Genomic DNA, 19,892 nt, shown 5'->3' on the forward strand with positions numbered 1-19,892 from the left:
GGCTTAGGCTTGGGACGCCCGCCGCGGGCAGACACAAATGTTCTCTCTCGTTTGTACTGGAACAAAAATTGGCGGCAAGTTTTTCCCGCGCTACTTGCTCTAATTTATGCTGGGGTAAAAGTGCATTTCCAGAGTCTTGCGTGGTTGTGGTGGTTGTGGTGAGTGGTGGTGGTTGTGGTGAGTGTGTAGGTTGTTGGTGGTGAATGTTGTGGCGACTCATGGTCTGACAGACCAGGTTCGAATCCTGAAGGTGTGTAATATTATATATATATATATATATATATATATATATATATATATATATATATATATATATATATATATATATATATATATATATATATATATATATATATTATATATATATATATATATATATATATATATATAATATATATAATATATATAATATATATAATATATATATAATATATATATATATAATATATATATATATACTCTCTGGGGGGTTACATCTATATCTACACATGCATCAAGCCGTCTGCCCATCCACCTATACATATATCTATCCATCCATCAATCTTTGTATCCGTACATCTATGGATTCATCTATCCGTCATCCTCTCTATTCATCTCGCTCTCTGCCCATCTATTTGTCTATCTTTCAATCTAACCATCTTTCTATCTATCTGGCAGCCTCTCTATACATATGAATGGAAATGTGTTATGAGCTTGGGAGGAAGGGGAGATGGGATCGGAAGAGGGATGGGATGGGGGATATGAGAGAGGGAGAGATTACCCCGAGTACCCCCTGGTACCCCTCCTATAATATATATCTATAAGACTGAGAGGTCCAGCCCCGCTCCTGTGTCAGGTAAGTCCACTCCGGGCTCGCTATAGCCCGTGCTACTTGGAACTTTTCTTCTGAGTAGCTGACTCTAAATCAACAACAGGTTCGACTCCTACGGGCTATATTCATGCACGTGCCACCTCTTGGGTGGCATAATCTTCATCAGTCAGAGGTTGGAGGCTAGGGGCTAGTCCCACCCAAATTTGCACTGTGAATGGTCTTGGGTATAGGATGGACATAGGCTAGTCTGAACCCGGTCCTATAAAGAAGAGGTTAAGCATAATAGTGACTTCCCTTTCCTATGTTCTCAAGTGAACGGTTGAACGGTGCCTGGCCGTTCTAGATATCTTGATATGTAAATAAATGGAAATGTAACGGTTCTATTGTTACGTAAGTATGGTGACAAATAAACACAGACACTAAGATATATATATATATTTGGTCGAATATACAGAAGTACACAGGTGATACTTTGGTGTGAGTTGAGCGCACTGAGCGTCGGTACAGTATCTCGCAAGTGTCTGCTCTAGACCACACTTGAAAGTAGACTAATTAATGTTTGCTATTCTGCTGCTTATATGCTCAGGCAACACCTCACCGTGTTGCCCGGGCAACGCCTCACCTCATTCATCTCCAAAGGTTGACAGGAATATTAACAATGCATTTGGAGCGAGTATATTATTGGGATAATCTACTCGCTACAGAACTCCCCCTCCCAAGGGATGAAAGGAAAAATACTTGATCAAGGAACTTAGCTGGTCGGTGAATTGTACGCCCTGCTCGCGTTACATAACCATCAAAGTTAACTTCCTCCTCTTCGCTGATGTCATCTAACTGGGGTCGTAGGGTGGGAGGTCGCACAGGATCGTCCGTTGTCGTAGGTGGCGGTGCTGCTGGTAACTGTGGTCGAAAAGTGAACTGCGTAGTCGGCGGATGTGTCTCTGGAGGGATGTCTGGGGCAGCGTCACAGTGTGCTGGTTTAAGGCGATCGATGGAGATGTTTACCCGCTGTCCTCGGTGTTCAATGGTGAAGAACTTCGGTGTTCGAGAAACCACTTTAAATGGTCCTTCGTAAGGTGACTGTAGAGGGCGTCGAACAGCGTCGACTCTTACAAACACGTGTTCAGTTGTGTGGAGCTCATGAGGCACATATGTAGCACGAGTTGTTGGTTGGCGTGGTGGTGTAGGCCGAATGTTTGTCATGGCCGCCCGTAATTTCTGGACAAAAGTGGGGTCTGGGGGTGTGATAAGTGGCGTTGGGGTTAAGAATTCGCCCGGAAGCCGCAGGCTAGATCCATATACTAAGTCTGCTGCCGAGAATCCACTGCCCTCCTTCGTGGCCGAACGGATGCCAAGCAAGACTAATGGAAGGTTGTCGATCCAATCATCAGGGCGTGCTTGAGCTCTTAGGGCAGCTTTTAGTTGTCTATGAAAGCGTTCTACCATTCCGTTCGACTCAGGGTGGTATGCTGTGGTTCGGTTATGTGTGGTGCCGAGGAATTCCATAAGTTCCTTCCATAGATATGATTCGAACTGTCGTCCTTGGTCGGTGATGATGACAGAGGGGCTGCCAAAACGGGCGACCCATCCAGAGAGGAAAGCCTGGACCACTGACTCAGCTGAGATGTTGATTAATGGGATTGCTTCCGGCCACCTGGAGAATCGATCGATGCAGGTGAGTAGATAAGAATATCCTCTTGCCGACGGTAATGGTCCAACGATGTCTACATGCACCACCTCGAAACGGTCAGAAGGTAACGGAAACTGTTGAAGAGGGCTCTGTGTGACGATGTGTTTTCGCTCGCTGGCACTGGAGACATGAGCGAGTCCATCGTCGAACATCGGCATTGATTCCTGGCCATACAACACGCTCCGTTAGTAGTTTCTGGGAAGCACGTACTCCTGGGTGTGCTAGGGAGTGAAATACTGAGAACGTTTTCCAGCGAAACTGGGCAGGAATGTAGGGCCTAAGTGCTCCCGTCCCTGAGGTGTCACAGATTATACTTCCGCCACCTTCCATGGGAATCTCGATGAACCGGAGAGCTGTGTCAGATGTTCGTAATCGCTGCAGATCAGGGTCTTCCCGTTGGGCCTTACTGATTACACAATAGTCCACCTGAGCTGGGTTTGTCACGACGTGGTTTATGGTGGGTCGAGACAGTGCATCGGCTATAACATTATTAGTTCCTTTGACATGACGGATATCCGAGGTAAATTGGGAAATAAATCCCAGGTGGTTGGCTACTCGAGGAGAGTGAGCATCACCCTTGGCCGCCAGCGCATAAGTGAGAGGTTTGTGGTCTGTGAGGATGTGGAAGTTCCGCCCCTCGAGAAAATGCCGGAAATGTTGTATGGCTGAGTAGATGGCGAGCAGTTCCCTATCAAAAGTGCTGTACTTCTCTTCAGTGGGTGACAGGCGCGCTGAAAAGAATGCAATTGGGCGCCATTCTCCTTCAACGAGCTGTTGTAGTACAGCACCAATTGCTGTGTTTGAAGCGTCGGTAGATAGATTGGTGGGAGCGTCAGACACTGGGTGTGCGAGCAAGGTGAATTCCGCCAGCTTGTGTTTTATGTCGGTGAATGCTGTCTCTGCCTGGGGAGTCCACTCCAACGGAAGACGGGACGTGAGTTTCCGACCACGTAAGAGGTCGTATAAGTGTCGCAAGATGTCCGAACAATGTGGGATGAATCGATGATAAAAATTCACTACACCAAGAAATTCTTGTAACTTCTTTGGAGTAGATGGGCGCGGGAATTCCTTGATTGCCTCGATTTTCTTCTCTAGTGGTTGGACCCCTACTGCTGACACACGGTGTCCCAAGAAATCCAGCTCTGGAACATGGAAAATACACTTCTCGGAGTTGAGCTGCAAGCCGAAGTTGCGCAGACGGGTGAGAAGGAGTCGGAGGTGTAGCAGATGTTCTGTTGGTGATGTACTGGCCACCAGCAGATCGTCAATGTAGGCGTAGCAAAAAGGAAGGTCCTTAACTACTTGGTTGATGAAGCGTTGGAATGTCTGGGCTGCATTCCGTAGACCAAAAGGCATCCGGACGAATTCAAACAGTCCAAAAGGTGTTGTGATCGCTGTTTTCGGAATGTCTGCCGGTTCCACAGGAATCTGGTGAAATGCCCGCACAAGGTCAATTTTCGAAAAAACGATTGCATTGCTCAATCCCTGTGAGAAATCCTGGATGTGTGGTATTGGGTAGCGATCCGGCAGAGTACGAACGTTGAGAGCCCTGTAGTCTCCGCAAGGGCGCCATTCCCCTGGGGCTGTTTTCGGGACCATATGGAGAGGTGAAGCCCATGGACTGTTCGAAGGGCGGATTATTCCCGCCTCCTGTAGCTTATTGAATTCAGCACGTGCTACCGCCAGTCGTTCCGGTGCCAGGCGGCGTGGTCTGGCGAAGGTAGGTGCTTCCGTTGTAGTAATGTGATGCGTAATCGTATGTTGCACCTCTGGTCGAGGGCTGGCGGGTTGGGTCACATCTTTGAATTCATCCAGGAGTGCTTGAAGTTCCGTAGATGCGACTGGGGTGACGATGTTAACTTGTGTAGAGGTACTAGGAGAGGCTCGAAGTACTGCACCTGCGGGATCCACAATAAGTCGATGGTGTTGCAGGAAATCCCATCCAAGAATGGGTTGTTCCACATCCGCTATGAGGAAAGTCCACGTAAAGCGACCCAGAGAGGCGAACTCGAGAACCAGGTCGCGGGTCCCATATGTACGGACGGACGTACCATTGGCGGCTCGTAAGTCCAAACCAGGAGTACGGGTTGGTTTGACCAGTGGGGGAGGCAACACACTAGCTGCTGCACCTGTGTCAACGAGGAAATGGCGTTTGGTTATGATGTCAGATATGTAGAGCAGTGTAGTGTTTGAAATGGCGGGGTCACTGGCCGTTAACAGTCCCCGCCGGAGTAGTTTCCCGACCAGGAACAAGGAGCCCTACAGTTGCGGGCTTGGTGTCCGAACTTCTGGTGGTAAGAACAAAGCTCTCCCCGATGTTCTCGCTGTCGCCTAGAGACTGATACTGGATTCGCATGGTACGTCCTCCCTGGGTGGAAGAAACGCCGGTTCTGGAGGACGTCGAGTTGTTGGGTGTCTGTAGTCTGCTGTGTTACACTGGGATTGGACAGCGTAGCGTTATCAGACGTCGTATGAAGCCGGTCTGCCAGTGTAACCAGCTGGGCTAATGGGGTGTCGTCAGCCATACTGAATAGGGCCGGTTGAATGTGTTTTGGACAGAGTTGTATCCACAGTGATCTCACAATCTCGCTGGGGGCTGGGCCAGTTGCAGTATGCATCACATACTGAATATGCCGCAGAAGCTGAGCTGGTGTTTTGTCTGCTAATCTTTTGTCAGTGAGGAGTTGATCCCTTTGTTGAATGCGGCGTTTCATTGCTGCCTGTAGAAGAGCGGCCTTCAATGCAGTGTACGTCCTGGTGTCCGGTGATGGTGCGGTGATGACAGCGGAGGCAGTGTGCATAGCCTCCGAGGTAAGTGTTGGCAGGGTACAGGCATATCGGGCTTTCTCAGTCGAAATTTCGTGAAGGTCGAAAATAGCCTCCATCTGCATGAACCAAAATTCTGGCTCATCTGCGTTGTATGCTGGAAACCTGGTAGATAAATCCATGACGAAGATCTAGTTTGTGACTAGGTGTTCATTTTCACTCACTGGGTCACCAATGTAACGGTTCTATTGTTACGTAAGTATGGTGACAAATAAACACAGACACTAAGATATATATATATATATATATATATATATATATATTTGGTCGAATATACAGAAGTACACAGGTGATACTTTGGTGTGAGTTGAGCGCACTGAGCGTCGGTACAGTATCTCGCAAGTGTCTGCTCTAGACCACACTTGAAAGTAGACTAATTAATGTTTGCTATTCTGCTGCTTATATGCTCGGGCAACACCTCACCGTGTTGCCCGGGCAACGCCTCACCTCATTCATCTCCAAAGGTTGACAGGAATATTAACAATGCATTTGGAGCGAGTATATTATTGGGATAATCTACTCGCTACAGAAATGTCTGTCCGTGGACGGATACCAGATGGTGGGAAGGAGGGGAGAGATAAAGAGCGGGGGACAGGAGAGAATTCGGGGAGGGGGGAGAGATTGTCCCGGGCACAGCCTTACCTACCCTTGAGGTTACCTTGAGGTGCTTCCGGGGCTTAACGTCCCCGCGGCCCTGGTCGTCGACCAGGCCTCCTGGTTGCCGGACTGATCAACCAGGCTGTTAGACGCGGCTGCTCGCAGCCTGACATATGAGTCACAGCCTGGTTGATCAGCCGAGTATACATTCTACTCTGTGTGTGTGTGTGTGTGTACTCATCTAATTGTACTCACCTAGTTGTGCTTGCGGGGGTTGAAGCTCTGGCTCTTTGGTCCCGCCTCTCAACCGTCAATCAACAGGTGTACAGGTTCCTGAGCCTATTGGACTGCGTGTGTGTGTGTGTGTGTGTGCGTGTGGCGAGTTTTGGATATGCCGCCAAAAATAACAAGGAACCTCAAAGATAACTCGACCCAAATGCACGACGTCAGGTCCCAGTTTTCCTGTTTTTCACACTTGTGTGTGGTGGGTTGTGCCTCAAAACACCGGCTGTTTGCTCTCTGCCTCCAGTTTGGACAGCGCGGGAATTTTTTAATTTTTATTTTTACAGGAAGTCGACGAGTGGCCATGTTTGTCTTATCCTTGGTTGAACAATGTCGACGTTTTGTAACTATTCACTCATTCGCTTGTTTGCAGAGCGGTTTTTGCTTAATGTAAGGATGAGGTAACATTTATGATGTTATCCCACTATCTTGAGATGATTTCGGGGCTTTAGTGTCCCCGCGGCCCGGTCCTCGACCAGGCCTCCACCCTCAGGAAGCAGCCCGTGACAGCTGACTAACACCCAGGTACCTATTTTACTGCTAGGTAACAGGGGCATAGGGTGAAAGAAACTCTGCCCATTGTTTCTCGCCGGCGCCCGGGATCGAACCCGGGACCACAGGATCACAAGCCCAGCGTGCTGTCCGCTCGGCCGACCGGCTCCCTATCAACTCCCTCATCAACACGAGAGGTAATAAATGTAAGTGATACTGAAATATAAAGAGTTATACCTTAATTTTGTTTTTTTTCATGTAGAATTCAAAGAAATAACAAACCAAATAAGAGTAATTGAGAGCAATAACAGTTGATTGGCAAGTTTTCGTGCTTGTAAACTGTTTAATAAATGTAACCAAAGCCGTCAAAGATTGAGGAAAGATGTACACGCTCGTAAGTACTTGGGTAACTGCTTCGTGAATCCTGGCCCTGGCCGTCCGGGAACATCCCCTGATGTGCAGGGTACTGTAACCACTACACCAATGATTGTCCATGATTTGACGATCATTGGGCACTAGCACTGAAGTGTTAGTCCCTCGGGTAAATATACAACTATCAAGGGAGCCGGTCAGCCGAGCGGACAGCACGCTGGACTTGTGATCCTATGGTCCTGGGTTCGATCCCAGGCGCCGGCGAGAAACAATGGGCAGAGTTTCTTTCACTCTATGCCCCTGTTACCTAGCAGTAAAATAGGTACCTGGGTGTTAGTCAGCTGTCACGGGCTGCTTCCTGGGGGTGGAGGCCTGGTCGAGGACCGGGCCGCGGGGACACTGAAGCCCCGAAATCATCTCAAGATAGATCAAAAGAAGGCACCAAGCCGGGCAGACTATGGGGCACTATGAACATCCCAGGATAATCAAAAGATGCTAAATATATCTAAGGATGATAATACTAGGAAAAAAGTGCAAAAGGCGTGCATATCAAAGGTATGGGATTCACCGGGGGATTCTATCTCGGGACAGTCGGGAAGCGGGACACACGAAAGTCCTGAAAATCGGAACTTTGAACACGGAGGTCTCGGCCGTGAGAGGGACAATGCAGTTCGGACAAGCAGGAGGGCTGCGAAGCATTGAGTCCTTGTGAGTTAAACGGGTATGGCGAATACGTTACCTCGCCAGAGCCGTTTCCCACCGCCGGTGTCTCCAGTAGATTTAAGACAGTGGAGTTTTGCTGGGTTCTCAGCCATATTGACGTGTGGACGCGGCCCCTAATGGAGCTATCCGCACCTGTCCCGTCTCCCGTAAAGGTATTCCCTATTCCGACTTCTATCCAGTTATTCATTCCTCAATCTTCACCTGTTTATGTATCTCGAGATTCTGGAATACATCTCTAGAATCCAGCTATCGATTTATAGACATCTAAGTTCTAGAAATAATGTATTTAATGTGTGTTCTAATTCAATATAATTACCGTCGCTACAATTAAAATTTCGCAAGTAATGGAGTTTGACGTTTTCTGTTGACAGTTATCAAGGTCTCTCGGGTGTCTGCCCATTTTCCTTTTATATATATATATATATATATATATATATATATATATATATATATATATATATATATATATATATATATATATATATATATATATATATATATATATATATATATGTCGTACCTAGTAGCCAGAACTCACTTCTCAGCCTACTATGCAAGGCCCGATTTGCCTAATAAGCCAAGTTTTACTGAATTAATATATTTTCTCTAATTTTTTTCTTATGAAATGATAAAGCTACCCATTTCATTATGTATGAGGTCAATTTTTTTTATTGGAGTTAAAGTTAACGTAGATATATGACCGAACCTAACCAACCCTACCTAACCTAACCTAACCTATCTTTATAGGTTAGGTTAGGTTAGGTAGCCAAAAACGTTAGGTTAGGTTAGGTTAGGTAGGTTAGGTTGTCGAAAAAACATTAATTCATGAAAACTAGGCTTATTAGGCAAATCGGGCCTTGCATAGTAGGCTGAGAAGTGAGTTCTGGCTACTAGGTACGACATATATATATATATATATATATATATATATATATATATATATATATATATATATATATATATATATATATATATATATATTACATAACAGTAATAGCAGACATGTCATTAAAGCTGCTTTTTTCACAATAATATTAATTAGTGCATATAGCTCAATGGTAAACAATTTATTGTGATCGGGTCGCCCACACCCGGGGAATAATGTGTACATAATTCTTATATTCCACAGAGCAGCCAATGATTGTGAGTGGGCAAATGGCCGCTCATATCAATCCCCCCTTCGTAAATGCACATAAAAATATGGCGTAACGTAATCCCTTGTTGTTTTGAGGATTTTTACGGTAAGCTAATATTACGCGCGGCAAAAATATGTATTTGTTTACGATGTTGCTTGTTGTAAACACCATTAATATTCTCAGTAAAGCGGGCTAGGCTTTGGCATTGTCTTGCACCTAAGGGACTCCCCCTGCACCTCTCTGAGGGTAAGTTATGGTAGCAGAGATTATGTACACGTGTCAGGTGAAACTTTATTATTGTGAAAATCGGCTTCCATATCGCAAAATTAATATTTTAAATTTAGTGCTTTATATACATTTATTTACGGGTTTTTAGGTTTATTACAATTACCGAGGAACATGTGCTCTCTTTAATTATAAATAAATATTGAATTGAGTAACCTTGAGCTTCGTCTTTACCATATCTGATGGTAAGTCATACCCTAGAACACAACACGCCAATCTCTTTACTACCAGCTCCCTAAATGCTGCTGGGTGAACAGTTGTGGGTCGATTTTTGCCCGAAACGCTATGCGTACTAGTGGCTTTAGGTATTGTATGTACTACCTCTATCTTTAAATCTAACAATGTTTGTACTGTAACGCTGCAACTATGTATGTACTGTTTCTAAATAAATTATTATTATTATTATTATTATTATTATTATTATTATTATTATTATTATTATTATTATTATTATTTTCTGTCAATCTTCCCAGAGATTTCTGGGTGTTTGTGTGTACTAATCTAGTTGTCCTTGAGCTCTGGCTCTTTGGTCCCGCCTCTCAACTGTCAATCAACTGGTGTACAGGTTCCTGAGCCTACTGGGCTCTATCATATCTACATTTGTAACTGCATGGAGTCAGCCTCCACCACCACATCACTGCCTAATGCATTTCATTTATTAACTACTCTGTACTGAAAAAAATTCTTTCTAGCGTGTCTATTGCTCATTTGGGCACTCGGTTTCCACCTGTGTCCCCTAGTGCGTGTGCCCCTTGTGTTAAACTGTCTTTGTTTAACCTATCAATTACCCTTCTTCGATAGAAGAAGGGTAATTGATAAAAGTGTGCGTGTGCAAACTTCGGTAGTTTGCACACGCACCCGTGCATGGGTAAAAGTGTGCGTGTGCAAACTTCGGTAGTTTGCACACGCACCCGTGCATGTGTAACTAGTTAGTTTAGTTCATTTATTATGCACCTCATACCCAACTTGTGGGCGGTAGTGGAAAGGGTTACAGAGGCACATACTAGGCTCTGCCAGGTATGGGAGTCATAGGAAGATTTCCGAAATTAATTGAAGGTTATCTCGAGAAGGAAAGTCAAAGTTTCCTCTGAAGGATCAGTCTTAATCACAATATACTGCTGAACCTAGAATAGTTGACCACATAACCCAAATGCACAGCCCGTCCTCGCATACAAAGATCCAAGCTCGTTAATCCAGCCGTCATACCCTCTGTTTATGAATGAAAAGCGGTTTACACACGACTCGCAACTGATGACGTCCGAACACTTCCGGAACAAACGCTTCGCTCACGTCCTCTGTTCGAATCACAATTCTGTAAATGCTTACACATACACGTGTGTATACATATACACATACATACATCGATACATTCACACACGCACAAATACATACACACTATAATTATAACTACACCTTTGGCTTGTAACGACGTCCCCAAAAGTCGAACTACTGATCCCCCCCCCCAGGATGCAACTCAACAGTTGCAAAAACTCCCGAGTACCTATATTTACTGCTAGGTAAACAGATGCATTAGGTAAACAGAAACGAGCCCAACATTTCTGTCCAGCCTGGGAATCGAACTTAGAATAACCAATAATTAATCGAGAATAAAGCCAGCTGCACAAGTGAGAAATGTCCTGACAAGCTCGCACACTTGAAAAGATGAAGCAGTCCATTCAACTTTCCATCCTTGATGGTTTTAATATATCTATCATGTGTTGAGGATTTTCCGGAGACCTCCGTTGTGAGTTGGTGACCTGGAGGGGTGCCCGTGTGTGTGTGTGTGTGTGTGTGTGTGTGTGTGTGTGTGTGTGTGTGTGTGTGTGTGTGTGTGTGTGTGTGTGTGTGTGTGTGTGTGTGTGTGTGTGTGTGTGTGTGTGTGTGTGTGTGTGTGTGTGTGTGTGTGTGTGTGTGTGTGTGTGTGTGTGTGTGTGTGTGTGTGTGTGTGTGTGTGTGTGTGTGTGTGTGTGTGTGTGTGTGTGTGTGTGTGTGTGTGTGTGTGTGTGTGTGTGTGTGTGTGTGTGTGTGTGTGTGTGTGTGTGTGTGTGTGTGTGTGTGTGTGTGTGTGTGTGTGTGTGTGTGTGTGTGTGTGTGTGTGTGTGTGTGTGTGTGTGTGTGTGTGTGTGTGTGTGTGTGTGTGTGTGTGTGTGTGTGTGTGTGTGTGTGTGTGTGTGTGTGTGTGTGTGTGTGTGTGTGTGTGTGTGTGTGTGTGTGTGTGTGTGTGTGTGTGTGTGTGTGTGTGTGTGTGTGTGTGTGTGTGTGTGTGTGTGTGTGTGTGTGTGTGTGTGTGTGTGTGTGTGTGTGTGTGTGTGTGTGTGTGTGTGTGTGTGTGTGTGTGTGTGTGTGTGTGTGTGTGTGTGTGTGTGTGTGTGTGTGTGTGTGTGTGTGTGTGTGTGTGTGTGTGTGTGTGTGTGTGTGTGTGTGTGTGTGTGTGTGTGTGTGTGTGTGTGTGTGTGTGTGTGTGTGTGTGTGTGTGTGTGTGTGTGTGTGTGTGTGTGTGTGTGTGTGTGTGTGTGTGTGTGTGTGTGTGTGTGTGTGTGTGTGTGTGTGTGTGTGTGTGTGTGTGTGTGTGTGTGTGTGTGTGTGTGTGTGTGTGTGTGTGTGTGTGTGTGTGTGTGTGTGTGTGTGTGTGTGTGTGTGTGTGTGTGTGTGTGTGTGTGTGTGTGTGTGTGTGTGTGTGTGTGTGTGTGTGTGTGGATCTATAGGAAGCAGTGGACCCCTTTTGAGCCATTGGGTCTGCTTGTTGCGTTACTGATATACGAGTGGTAGTTCTTGTATTTTCTAGTAGTTTGGTTGGGATTCATTTTGGTTAACAGCGGGAGTGAGAAGTGACTTGGTAGAGGGAAGAGGACTTTTCCCTGAGTTTGCAGAAGTCTAGGGTCAAGTGATATTTACTTATGCGTTTTCTGTGTTGAGTGGAGCGGCTGATGTGGGAAGGAAAACCATGAAGGGCGTTCTATTACCTAGTGAGTGTTTAGTGGTAATTTGGATAATTGGAGAATGATTATGGCTAGAATTGCATTGTGAACAAGGATTTCAGGGAGTATGTCAGCTAAAATGTCATTTCCTTGTGCTAAGTAATTAACAAAAGAAGGCACCAAACCGCTATAGTTTAGACAGTACGAGAGTGCAAATAGATGGTGCATCTATCAATGCTCCAGCAAGTACCGGACATGAAGCAATGCAAGAGCCTTAGAGTATTCGACTCGAAGGTAAGAGACATGGGGAAACCAAGACAAATGAATGTCAAAAGAGGGTAGAGGAGCGTCACTAGTGGCTTTACAAGAATGTAATTACTATGCTATGTATCCTCACAATCCCAATTTATCTTCTTGTATATATGTTCCGAACCTTAATGGAATCTGACCCATATATCAATCAGGTCAACCCATGTGTTGCGTTTCCAAAAGGGTCGCCCATGTTAGAATCGGTGAACGCCCTAGTAATATTGTTGAAAACATCTTAATAACTTATTAAACCAAAGGTCTTTTTATGTCAGAAGAACGGCAGAAACTGGATCTATATATGAAAACTCTTTCAGGACAAAATTTAAAGTAAAACTAAAGATATTTGTAGTTGTATAAAAGTTGCATTTTTCATCGGTTGTAGAGCCGGAAATCCGCAATATTCATCTCAGAACAATGCTTATTTCACGCAGAATCGTTAATAAACGTAAGATTTTTATACGTCTCAAGAAAGATAGAATCATAATCTTCATTTTAAATACCTTACCATGGGCATATTTGTATTTAAAGCGAAGATACATGTATTTTTCTAATCGGCGAGCTCCGATCCCGCACAGATCGAGCAACGGAGTAACTCTCTCTCAGAACAATGCTTATTTCACGTAAATTCGTTAATAAACGCAAATGTTTTTATATGTGTTGAGAAAGATAGAAATATAAGCTTCATTTTAAATACTTTACCATAGATATATATAAAGTTCTAATGAAGATACATGTGTTTTAATAATCGCCGAGCTCCGACCCCGCACAGACTGATCGACAGAGCAACTCTCTCTCAGAACAATGCTTATTTCACGTAAATTCATTAATAAACACATATGTTTTATATGTCTCAAGAAAGATAGAAATATAAGCTTCATTTTAAATACTTTAACATAGACATATATAAAGCTCAAGTGAAGATACATACGTTTTTATAGTGGCATTCAGTAGCTTGTCGGTCATGGAATGCAGAAGCCTACGCACTTGCCAATATAGTGTGTAATTAACAAAGATACGCTTATAAAGCCTAAAATATTATATGCCTTCAGAAAGACAGAGATATGCTCGTTATTGTGAGTGCACCAAAGGAAATATATCTTGTTGGAGGACAAAGATATATCAATTCTAAAATAAGTTTCGACTCTCGCTCGGGCGAGAGATAGCGCGACTCTCGCCCCATCTATTGGAGATTCTGTTCACCTAATGACCCAAAGCTACTCAAAGCCTCCTAGCATTACTTAAATAATGAAGAAATGTGGTATATTTATTCAGTATAATGTTGGAGCTTAATGCAGAACACGAGAAAACATATATTTACTATAAAATAATATACTTCCATTATGAAATAAGTAAATATGTGGCCTCATAGGAAGTCAACGGTCCAGGTGTCAATGTTGTGGAGCGACTTATCCAAGATATATTGTTGTCTGGAAAGTGTTTGTTAGCATATCAACCTTCTGTACACAGTGATCCAGTCGTCGCACTTCTCTCCTTAAATGATCGCAAATTTAGTTTATTATGTTAACAAGTAGAATACGTATTTCTAATAATATCTAACATAACTAGCCAGAAAATATTTAAGACTTATTGAAAAATACATGTCTGGAAGTTAAATCGACTTCATAGAACAATAGTGTTGGTCTATACTAATCGTTATTCGTTAGTATGCGTTCGCTACTTAAAACATTTACTGTACTGATGTAAAATCTCCCATGTCTCTTCGCACATGGAACACCGAACCTTACACACTCTCTGATATATTGTTTAATTAATAGAGATTCACTAATAAAGCTTATAATTGTATATGTTATCAAAAAGGCATAGATAAAGTCGTTCTTACGTTTTAGTCAGAGATTAGATATTAGTAAAGTTCATTTTATTCAGGAAAGTACATAAATAGTCGATTTACAAACATAATATTGGATTTATAGATAGAGCTAGTACATACAATACCTAAAGCCACTAGTACGCATACCGTTTCGGGCATATTATTGAGAGAGGAAAGATATTTATATTTAAACAATTTTTTTTTTTTACCGACGCTCTCCCTATTGATGAGAACTACAACCTAATGAAGATAAATGCTAATTTTATGTAGATTCTGTAATAAACGAAAGTTTTAAATGTCATCAGAGAAGCAGAAATATAGGCAAATTTTAAATCCCTTGTCATAAATATAACTGAAGTGAAAGCAAAGATATATGCATTTTGATAGTTACAAAGACAGCTCTTTAACACGGGTGGAACACGAACAAGGGGAACTTAGTACCCAAATGAGCCACAGAGATATTAGAAAGAATTTTTTCAGTGTCAGAGTAGTTAACAAATGTAATGTATTAAGCAGTGATGTGGTGGAGGCTGACTCCATACACAATTTCAAATGTAGATGTGATAGAGCCCAATAGGCTCAGGAACCTGTACACCTGTTGATTGACGGTTGAGAGTCGGGACCAAAGAACCAAAGCTCAACCCCTGCAAGCACAAATTAGGTGAGTACAACTAGGTGAATACAGCTGAGGGGCGGGACCAAACAGCTGAAGCTCAATTCCCTACGCATAACTAGGCGAGTCCATAGGAATTACCGTTTGTCCTGGCGCCATCTATGTTTTGACAGCAGTACTACTAATGTTCCCACGTTATGTGATGATCGCTATACGGGTGTTATGGTCAGTTGCTCTTCTATATATGTTTATGGACAACGTAGGTGATTTGAGGCAATTTGCGGCCTGAGTGAAATAGTATCCACGCGGTGAGTGATGGAGGAGGATATATACTGCTGTGTACTCGACCAGCGGGTGAGAGGTAAGTTATATCGAACAATTATGGGGAATAGATGGGTTATTTTAAGCGTAGAATGTCAGGTAACCGGTAACTACACAGATGGGGTAGTGTTTTTTGAAGTCTTTATTTACTAAAGTGGAACATTACATTATGCCTTTAGCTGAACAAGTCTACTGGTGGGGGAAGTAGACGGGTTTTATGAAAGTATTTTACCTAAATATTTGTATTTGGTTAACTAGTTCAGCCGTTACCAGGGAGGGTGTTCCTTTAATCTAATCTAAAAATTCTAGCCGGACAAGGTGATTAAATAAAGAAATTGAATAGAACGAAGTGGTTTGCCAGGGTGCTTAACATTTAGTTTAGTTCACTTACTATGCAGCCCATGCTTAAAGAATGCAAGTTTATCATATTGAATTTACCGTAATTTTACTGCATTAATATACCGTTTTTACCCTATTTAATTATGTCGGGTAAAGGCCGGTTGTGGAAAGTTCCTAATATAGCAAGTTTTAAAGGAAAAGTTTGACTTAACTTTAACGCTTAAGTTAGTGACCAATTAGCGTAGTCTATTGTGAGGAAAGTTACTAGAATCTAACATTGCAAGTGCCATTTCTCTACTCTTTTCGAGAAACATGACTAGATACATGAATCGCATAGTTTTATTGGTAAATGTTCATGGATTAGGTTGCATAGTTGAGGAGGAGAGTTGCGTGGTGACCACCGGCCAGGTCGGACGCTCCTGAGGTCTCTCCGCACTGGCTAGTGTTTACGTTGGGTGATTGCTTGTTTGCCCTGCTGGTGGTGGTTTGCCACTGACAGGGTGACGTTTGCCTTCGCCATGGGGTCATCTCGCCCTCCAGTGCAGAGGACATTGTCGGCTGGTCTAGCGTTTACGGTGCCGGTGGACCATCCATTGGTTGGTGTCGCCCTGGTGGACGTGCTTCATGTGCAGCTGTCGGACCTGGTGGGCGTCCAGCTGCTTCAGGGCAACCGTGCTGTGGTCAAGTTCCGCCTCCAGGCTGCCTTTCAGGTGTTTCTCGAGCGTTGTGAGGGGCGTGTTTACCCACTCCCTGATTCAGCTGGCTCAGTTAAGGTGGTGAATCTTAGTGTCACCTTGACGTCTGTGGCGGTGCATGGTGCCCCCTTCGAATTTCAGGACGACTTTTTAACCTCCTGTTTTGAGCGATTTGGGACCGTGTTAAGTGTTCGTTGGAACAAGGTCGTTGCCGGGCACTGTGTTGGTATGCTTGACGGCTCCCGCACCCTGACGATGTCGCTGAAGTGTAGTGTACCGTCGTCGATGTCCGTGTTGGGTTACACGCTCCGCTGCTTGTACCGGGGTCAACCGCGCACCTGTTATCGGTGTGGTCACGAGGGTCACCTGGCTGCGGCGTGCGACGTGGGTGCAACTGGTAGGGTGCATGTTTTTCGTGCAGAGGATTTCCCGCCCTTGTTACGTTCGGACGGTTCTGAGGATGGAGTAGGTGCTGTGCCTGAGGCGCCTGATTGCCTGTCTGCTGCTCCGCCTGTTGGGGCGAGTTCTACGGCGACACGTCAGGTGACTGCTATGGCCCCTGGGGTTGTTGAGCCGGTGTGTGTGGGTGTCGGGCCGTCGTCTGAGCTGCGTGTAGTGAAGGATGTCTCGGTGGAGGTCCATGTCCCGCCCCCGCCTGTGGATGTGATACCGGCTCCCGGGGACGCGGGTTCTGCTGTTTTAGAGGGGGTGCTTCGGCAGGGGGAGGTGCCTGCCGTGTCTGTGTGTGTTGGTGAGTGTGGTTCTGCTCTTTCCGTCCCTTTGCAGAAGCGTGCGCGTCGGTGTTCTGAGGCTGTTTCCCTGGATGATGTGGACAGTGTGGGTGATGTGGCCTCTGTGGACTCTTCGGACGGTGCGGGTGTGGCCTGTGTGGATGTAAAGATGGTGGCCGTGCCTGCGGCGGGGCCTGCTGGGCGTGGTGTGGTGAGGCCTGTCTCGAAGCGTTCACGGCGGGCTCGGAGTGTGTCTCCCCTTCGTGGTGTGCCTTGGGAGGAGGTGGGGGAGTATGGTAATCTGGCGCCCCCCGCCGAGAATGGTGGTGCTGTGAGGGGCTCCGACGTTGCTACCTGTGCCTCTCCTCCTGCGTCTCCTGCTGTTGGATCTCCGCAGTGGGGGGTTGTCCCTGCTGATCGGGACCTCGTCGTGATGTTGCGGAAAGATGTGCGCCAGAGGGCCTCGGCTCCTGTGCCCGGTGGTGGGGTCGGTGCCGCGCCTGCGTCCCCTGCTGTATCCCCTCCTTCCTTGCTCCAGTCTGGGGATTGCCTAGTCCCGTCTGCTGGGGTCGTGCCCTGTGAGGGTCCGGAGTTGGGCCCTTATCGGGATGCCCGGGTGCTTCCGATCCCGTGGTGCTCGTCCACTGTCTGGGTGTCGCGGGTGAAGGAGTTTGTGTATAGGGTGCCGGATAGGATGTCTCAGCCGAGGGCGCCGCCTGGTGGCCGGCTGCCCGCTGACCTGCGGGTGATATGGGAAGCGTACTGCTTGCGCTTTCCGATACACAAGTTTCCGGAGAAGTATTAGTTCCCGTCTTGCGCACGCTGCTAAGCCGTGCATGGATCAGCTGCCACCGTGATCACGACGCCCCCCCCCCCCCCCCCCGGTGCGGGGAGTCTCCCTCTAACGTTCGCCTCTGTTTTCGTCGCCACTCCTCTCTCTACGGCCCATTACATCTACCGCTTTTGACTTTCTTCTCCTCCTAACCGTCAACGCGTCTCCTTACATCTGTCCTGGTGCAGTCATCGGGAGGGTTACCCCTTCATGCAAACTGCGCCTATTCTCAAGAAGAAGATAGTTGAGGAAATGGTGATAAAGTTTGATTTTGTGTACCTTGACTTCAGCAGAGATTTTGAGTGGCGCAAAATTGATAGGGGCTCGGATCATTGGGAATGCTGACTGAAGTTGATTAGGTCATGGCTATACCAAAGGAAATTAGTATAAATGGGGGGGGGGGTTAAGTTGGGAGGAGTGTTGTAAGTAGTGCCTAAAAGCTCTCCTTGGACCTCGGTTATTCGCAAGATTATGGTTTAGACTGCAATAGTTGCAGAATTGGCAAATAAAAAATACCGATGCCCTATATAGTTTTGAAATGGTTAAGACTACCAGATGCAGTTTAATGCTGACAAATGTAAGGTTTGGGGGCTAGGTAAAGATGAGATAGATGGTGTAGATTGTTAAGAGTATTAAATTTTTTGCAGGTGGTAAATTCTCCCAGAGCTGGCGCTGCTCTCCAGCCTGGGATGTTGATTGGTTAGTCTTCAACTGCCTCCCAACATGGTAGTGAGGTCCTGAGCTGACATGCAGTGAGGAACGTGGAAAGCTTCCTGAATTGGCACATGGTATGCCTCCCTTTCAAACCAGCAGCTGGCGCAAATGTTCCGGCTAACATCAGAATAGTGGATGAAGCCCACACTAAAATGTAAGTGGTACAGTAAATGGACACCCCCCCCCTCCCTTTTGACACTGAACAGTTGGGAGGAAGGGGGGGGGGGAGAAAGTGTAATTAATAAAGATGGGACAAGATAGTGTGCCATTTAAAACGGCAACTGTTAAACTGGGGGTACAGGTATGAACAAAATAACATTGCTATGCAAATAACTTTTTAGTAATATTTACTGTTCACATGACAGGTTGTGGAAGGTCCTGGCAACAGAGAGCTGCAGGAAAATACTTGCAGATCTACAGTAAGTAGTGTTGTGTACATTGGAATTAGAGGGTAGAAGTAAATTGCTAAAAACCTATTAAATATTAGGGTATGGAAGTCTAGGCTTAGGCTAGTGGGTACCATATCTGCAAGTTTAGTCCTTTCAGGAATGTATTCAATAGAATGGTATGTTGAAATTGTGAAAATTGTAATGTGGGGCATTAGATCTTAAACAGCATAGTTGAGGGTGTTTTATTAATAATTTTAATGAAATATAAATCTTGTTTAGTTAACATTAAATGTTTGTTAAATAAGCTTTAATCTATAAATGTATAACACTAAGGGTAATCATGAGTCAAATAAAGTTAATGGCAGGTAAAGTTTTGTTCTAAGTGATGGTATTTTTCCCTTGTAAGTAAAAAAAATATTCAATGTTTACTTTAGCTTGGTTTTAAATTTATATAGTTTTCCAGAATGTGGTTTGGAAAGTCCAGAAGTCCCTCTGTCAGTTGGAATTGCTTAAACAGAATCAGGTGAGTTGTAGTAAAGGTTAATCTGAATAGATTTGCATAAAAGTAAAAAAAATAGTAATAACTTAATATAGCAATGGCTAAAGATAAATGTAAATTGCCATTGAAGTGCAGTTGTGGATAGTTTCTCAAATGACATTTACTGAAACTTGGCCAATTGATGCCATATATATTTATATTGCTAAATTAGATCTTTACTACTGCTACTAGAATATGTAGGAAAGGTAAATTCCTTAAAGAAATTTTTTCCATCTGAATTTGTAAAGTACTGAATGCTAATTTGAAAAGTGAAGAAAGATTGACTTTAAATCTGAAATTAATTTGTTTAAATATTTTTCAGATGAAAGTGATTATGATGCATGGACTGGCTTGGAGTGAGGCTCCTTTACTCTGCAAAAGGAAATCTACAAAAGTGAGTGAGTTTGAATTTGATGTTTTAGCTATATCAATGACCTAATCTTAATTCTCT

At 44.6% G+C, this 19,892-nt stretch overlaps 1 protein-coding gene and 1 long non-coding RNA gene across 15 annotated transcripts in view; one reads left to right on the forward strand and one right to left on the reverse strand.

Moving 5' to 3' along the window:
• The window catches only part of LOC138356738 (uncharacterized), a 128,482-nt gene that overhangs the window by 107,378 nt on the left and 1,212 nt on the right, over positions 1 to 19,892 (forward strand). For 2 of the 14 annotated variants that reach the window (XR_011224603.1, XM_069313047.1), the window contains exons 1-5: positions 15,250 to 18,055; positions 18,448 to 18,668; positions 18,880 to 18,933; positions 19,359 to 19,426; positions 19,764 to 19,835. Coding sequence is in view for 4 of the 14 variants with exons in the window: in XM_069313047.1 (XP_069169148.1) it covers positions 18,650 to 18,668; positions 18,880 to 18,933; positions 19,359 to 19,426; positions 19,764 to 19,835 (213 nt within the window). In the remaining 10 variants the exon portion in view is untranslated. The other 12 variants (XM_069313048.1, XR_011224602.1, XR_011224601.1 and 9 more) reach the window with 12 other exon arrangements.
• The window catches only part of LOC138356740 (uncharacterized), a 136,921-nt gene that overhangs the window by 103,291 nt on the left and 13,738 nt on the right, over positions 1 to 19,892 (reverse strand). The gene's annotated exons all lie outside the window — the stretch shown is intronic.

Source organism: Procambarus clarkii, chromosome 74 (assembly GCF_040958095.1).
Source record: "Procambarus clarkii isolate CNS0578487 chromosome 74, FALCON_Pclarkii_2.0, whole genome shotgun sequence".
NCBI classification, from domain to species: Eukaryota; Metazoa; Arthropoda; class Malacostraca; order Decapoda; family Cambaridae; genus Procambarus; species Procambarus clarkii.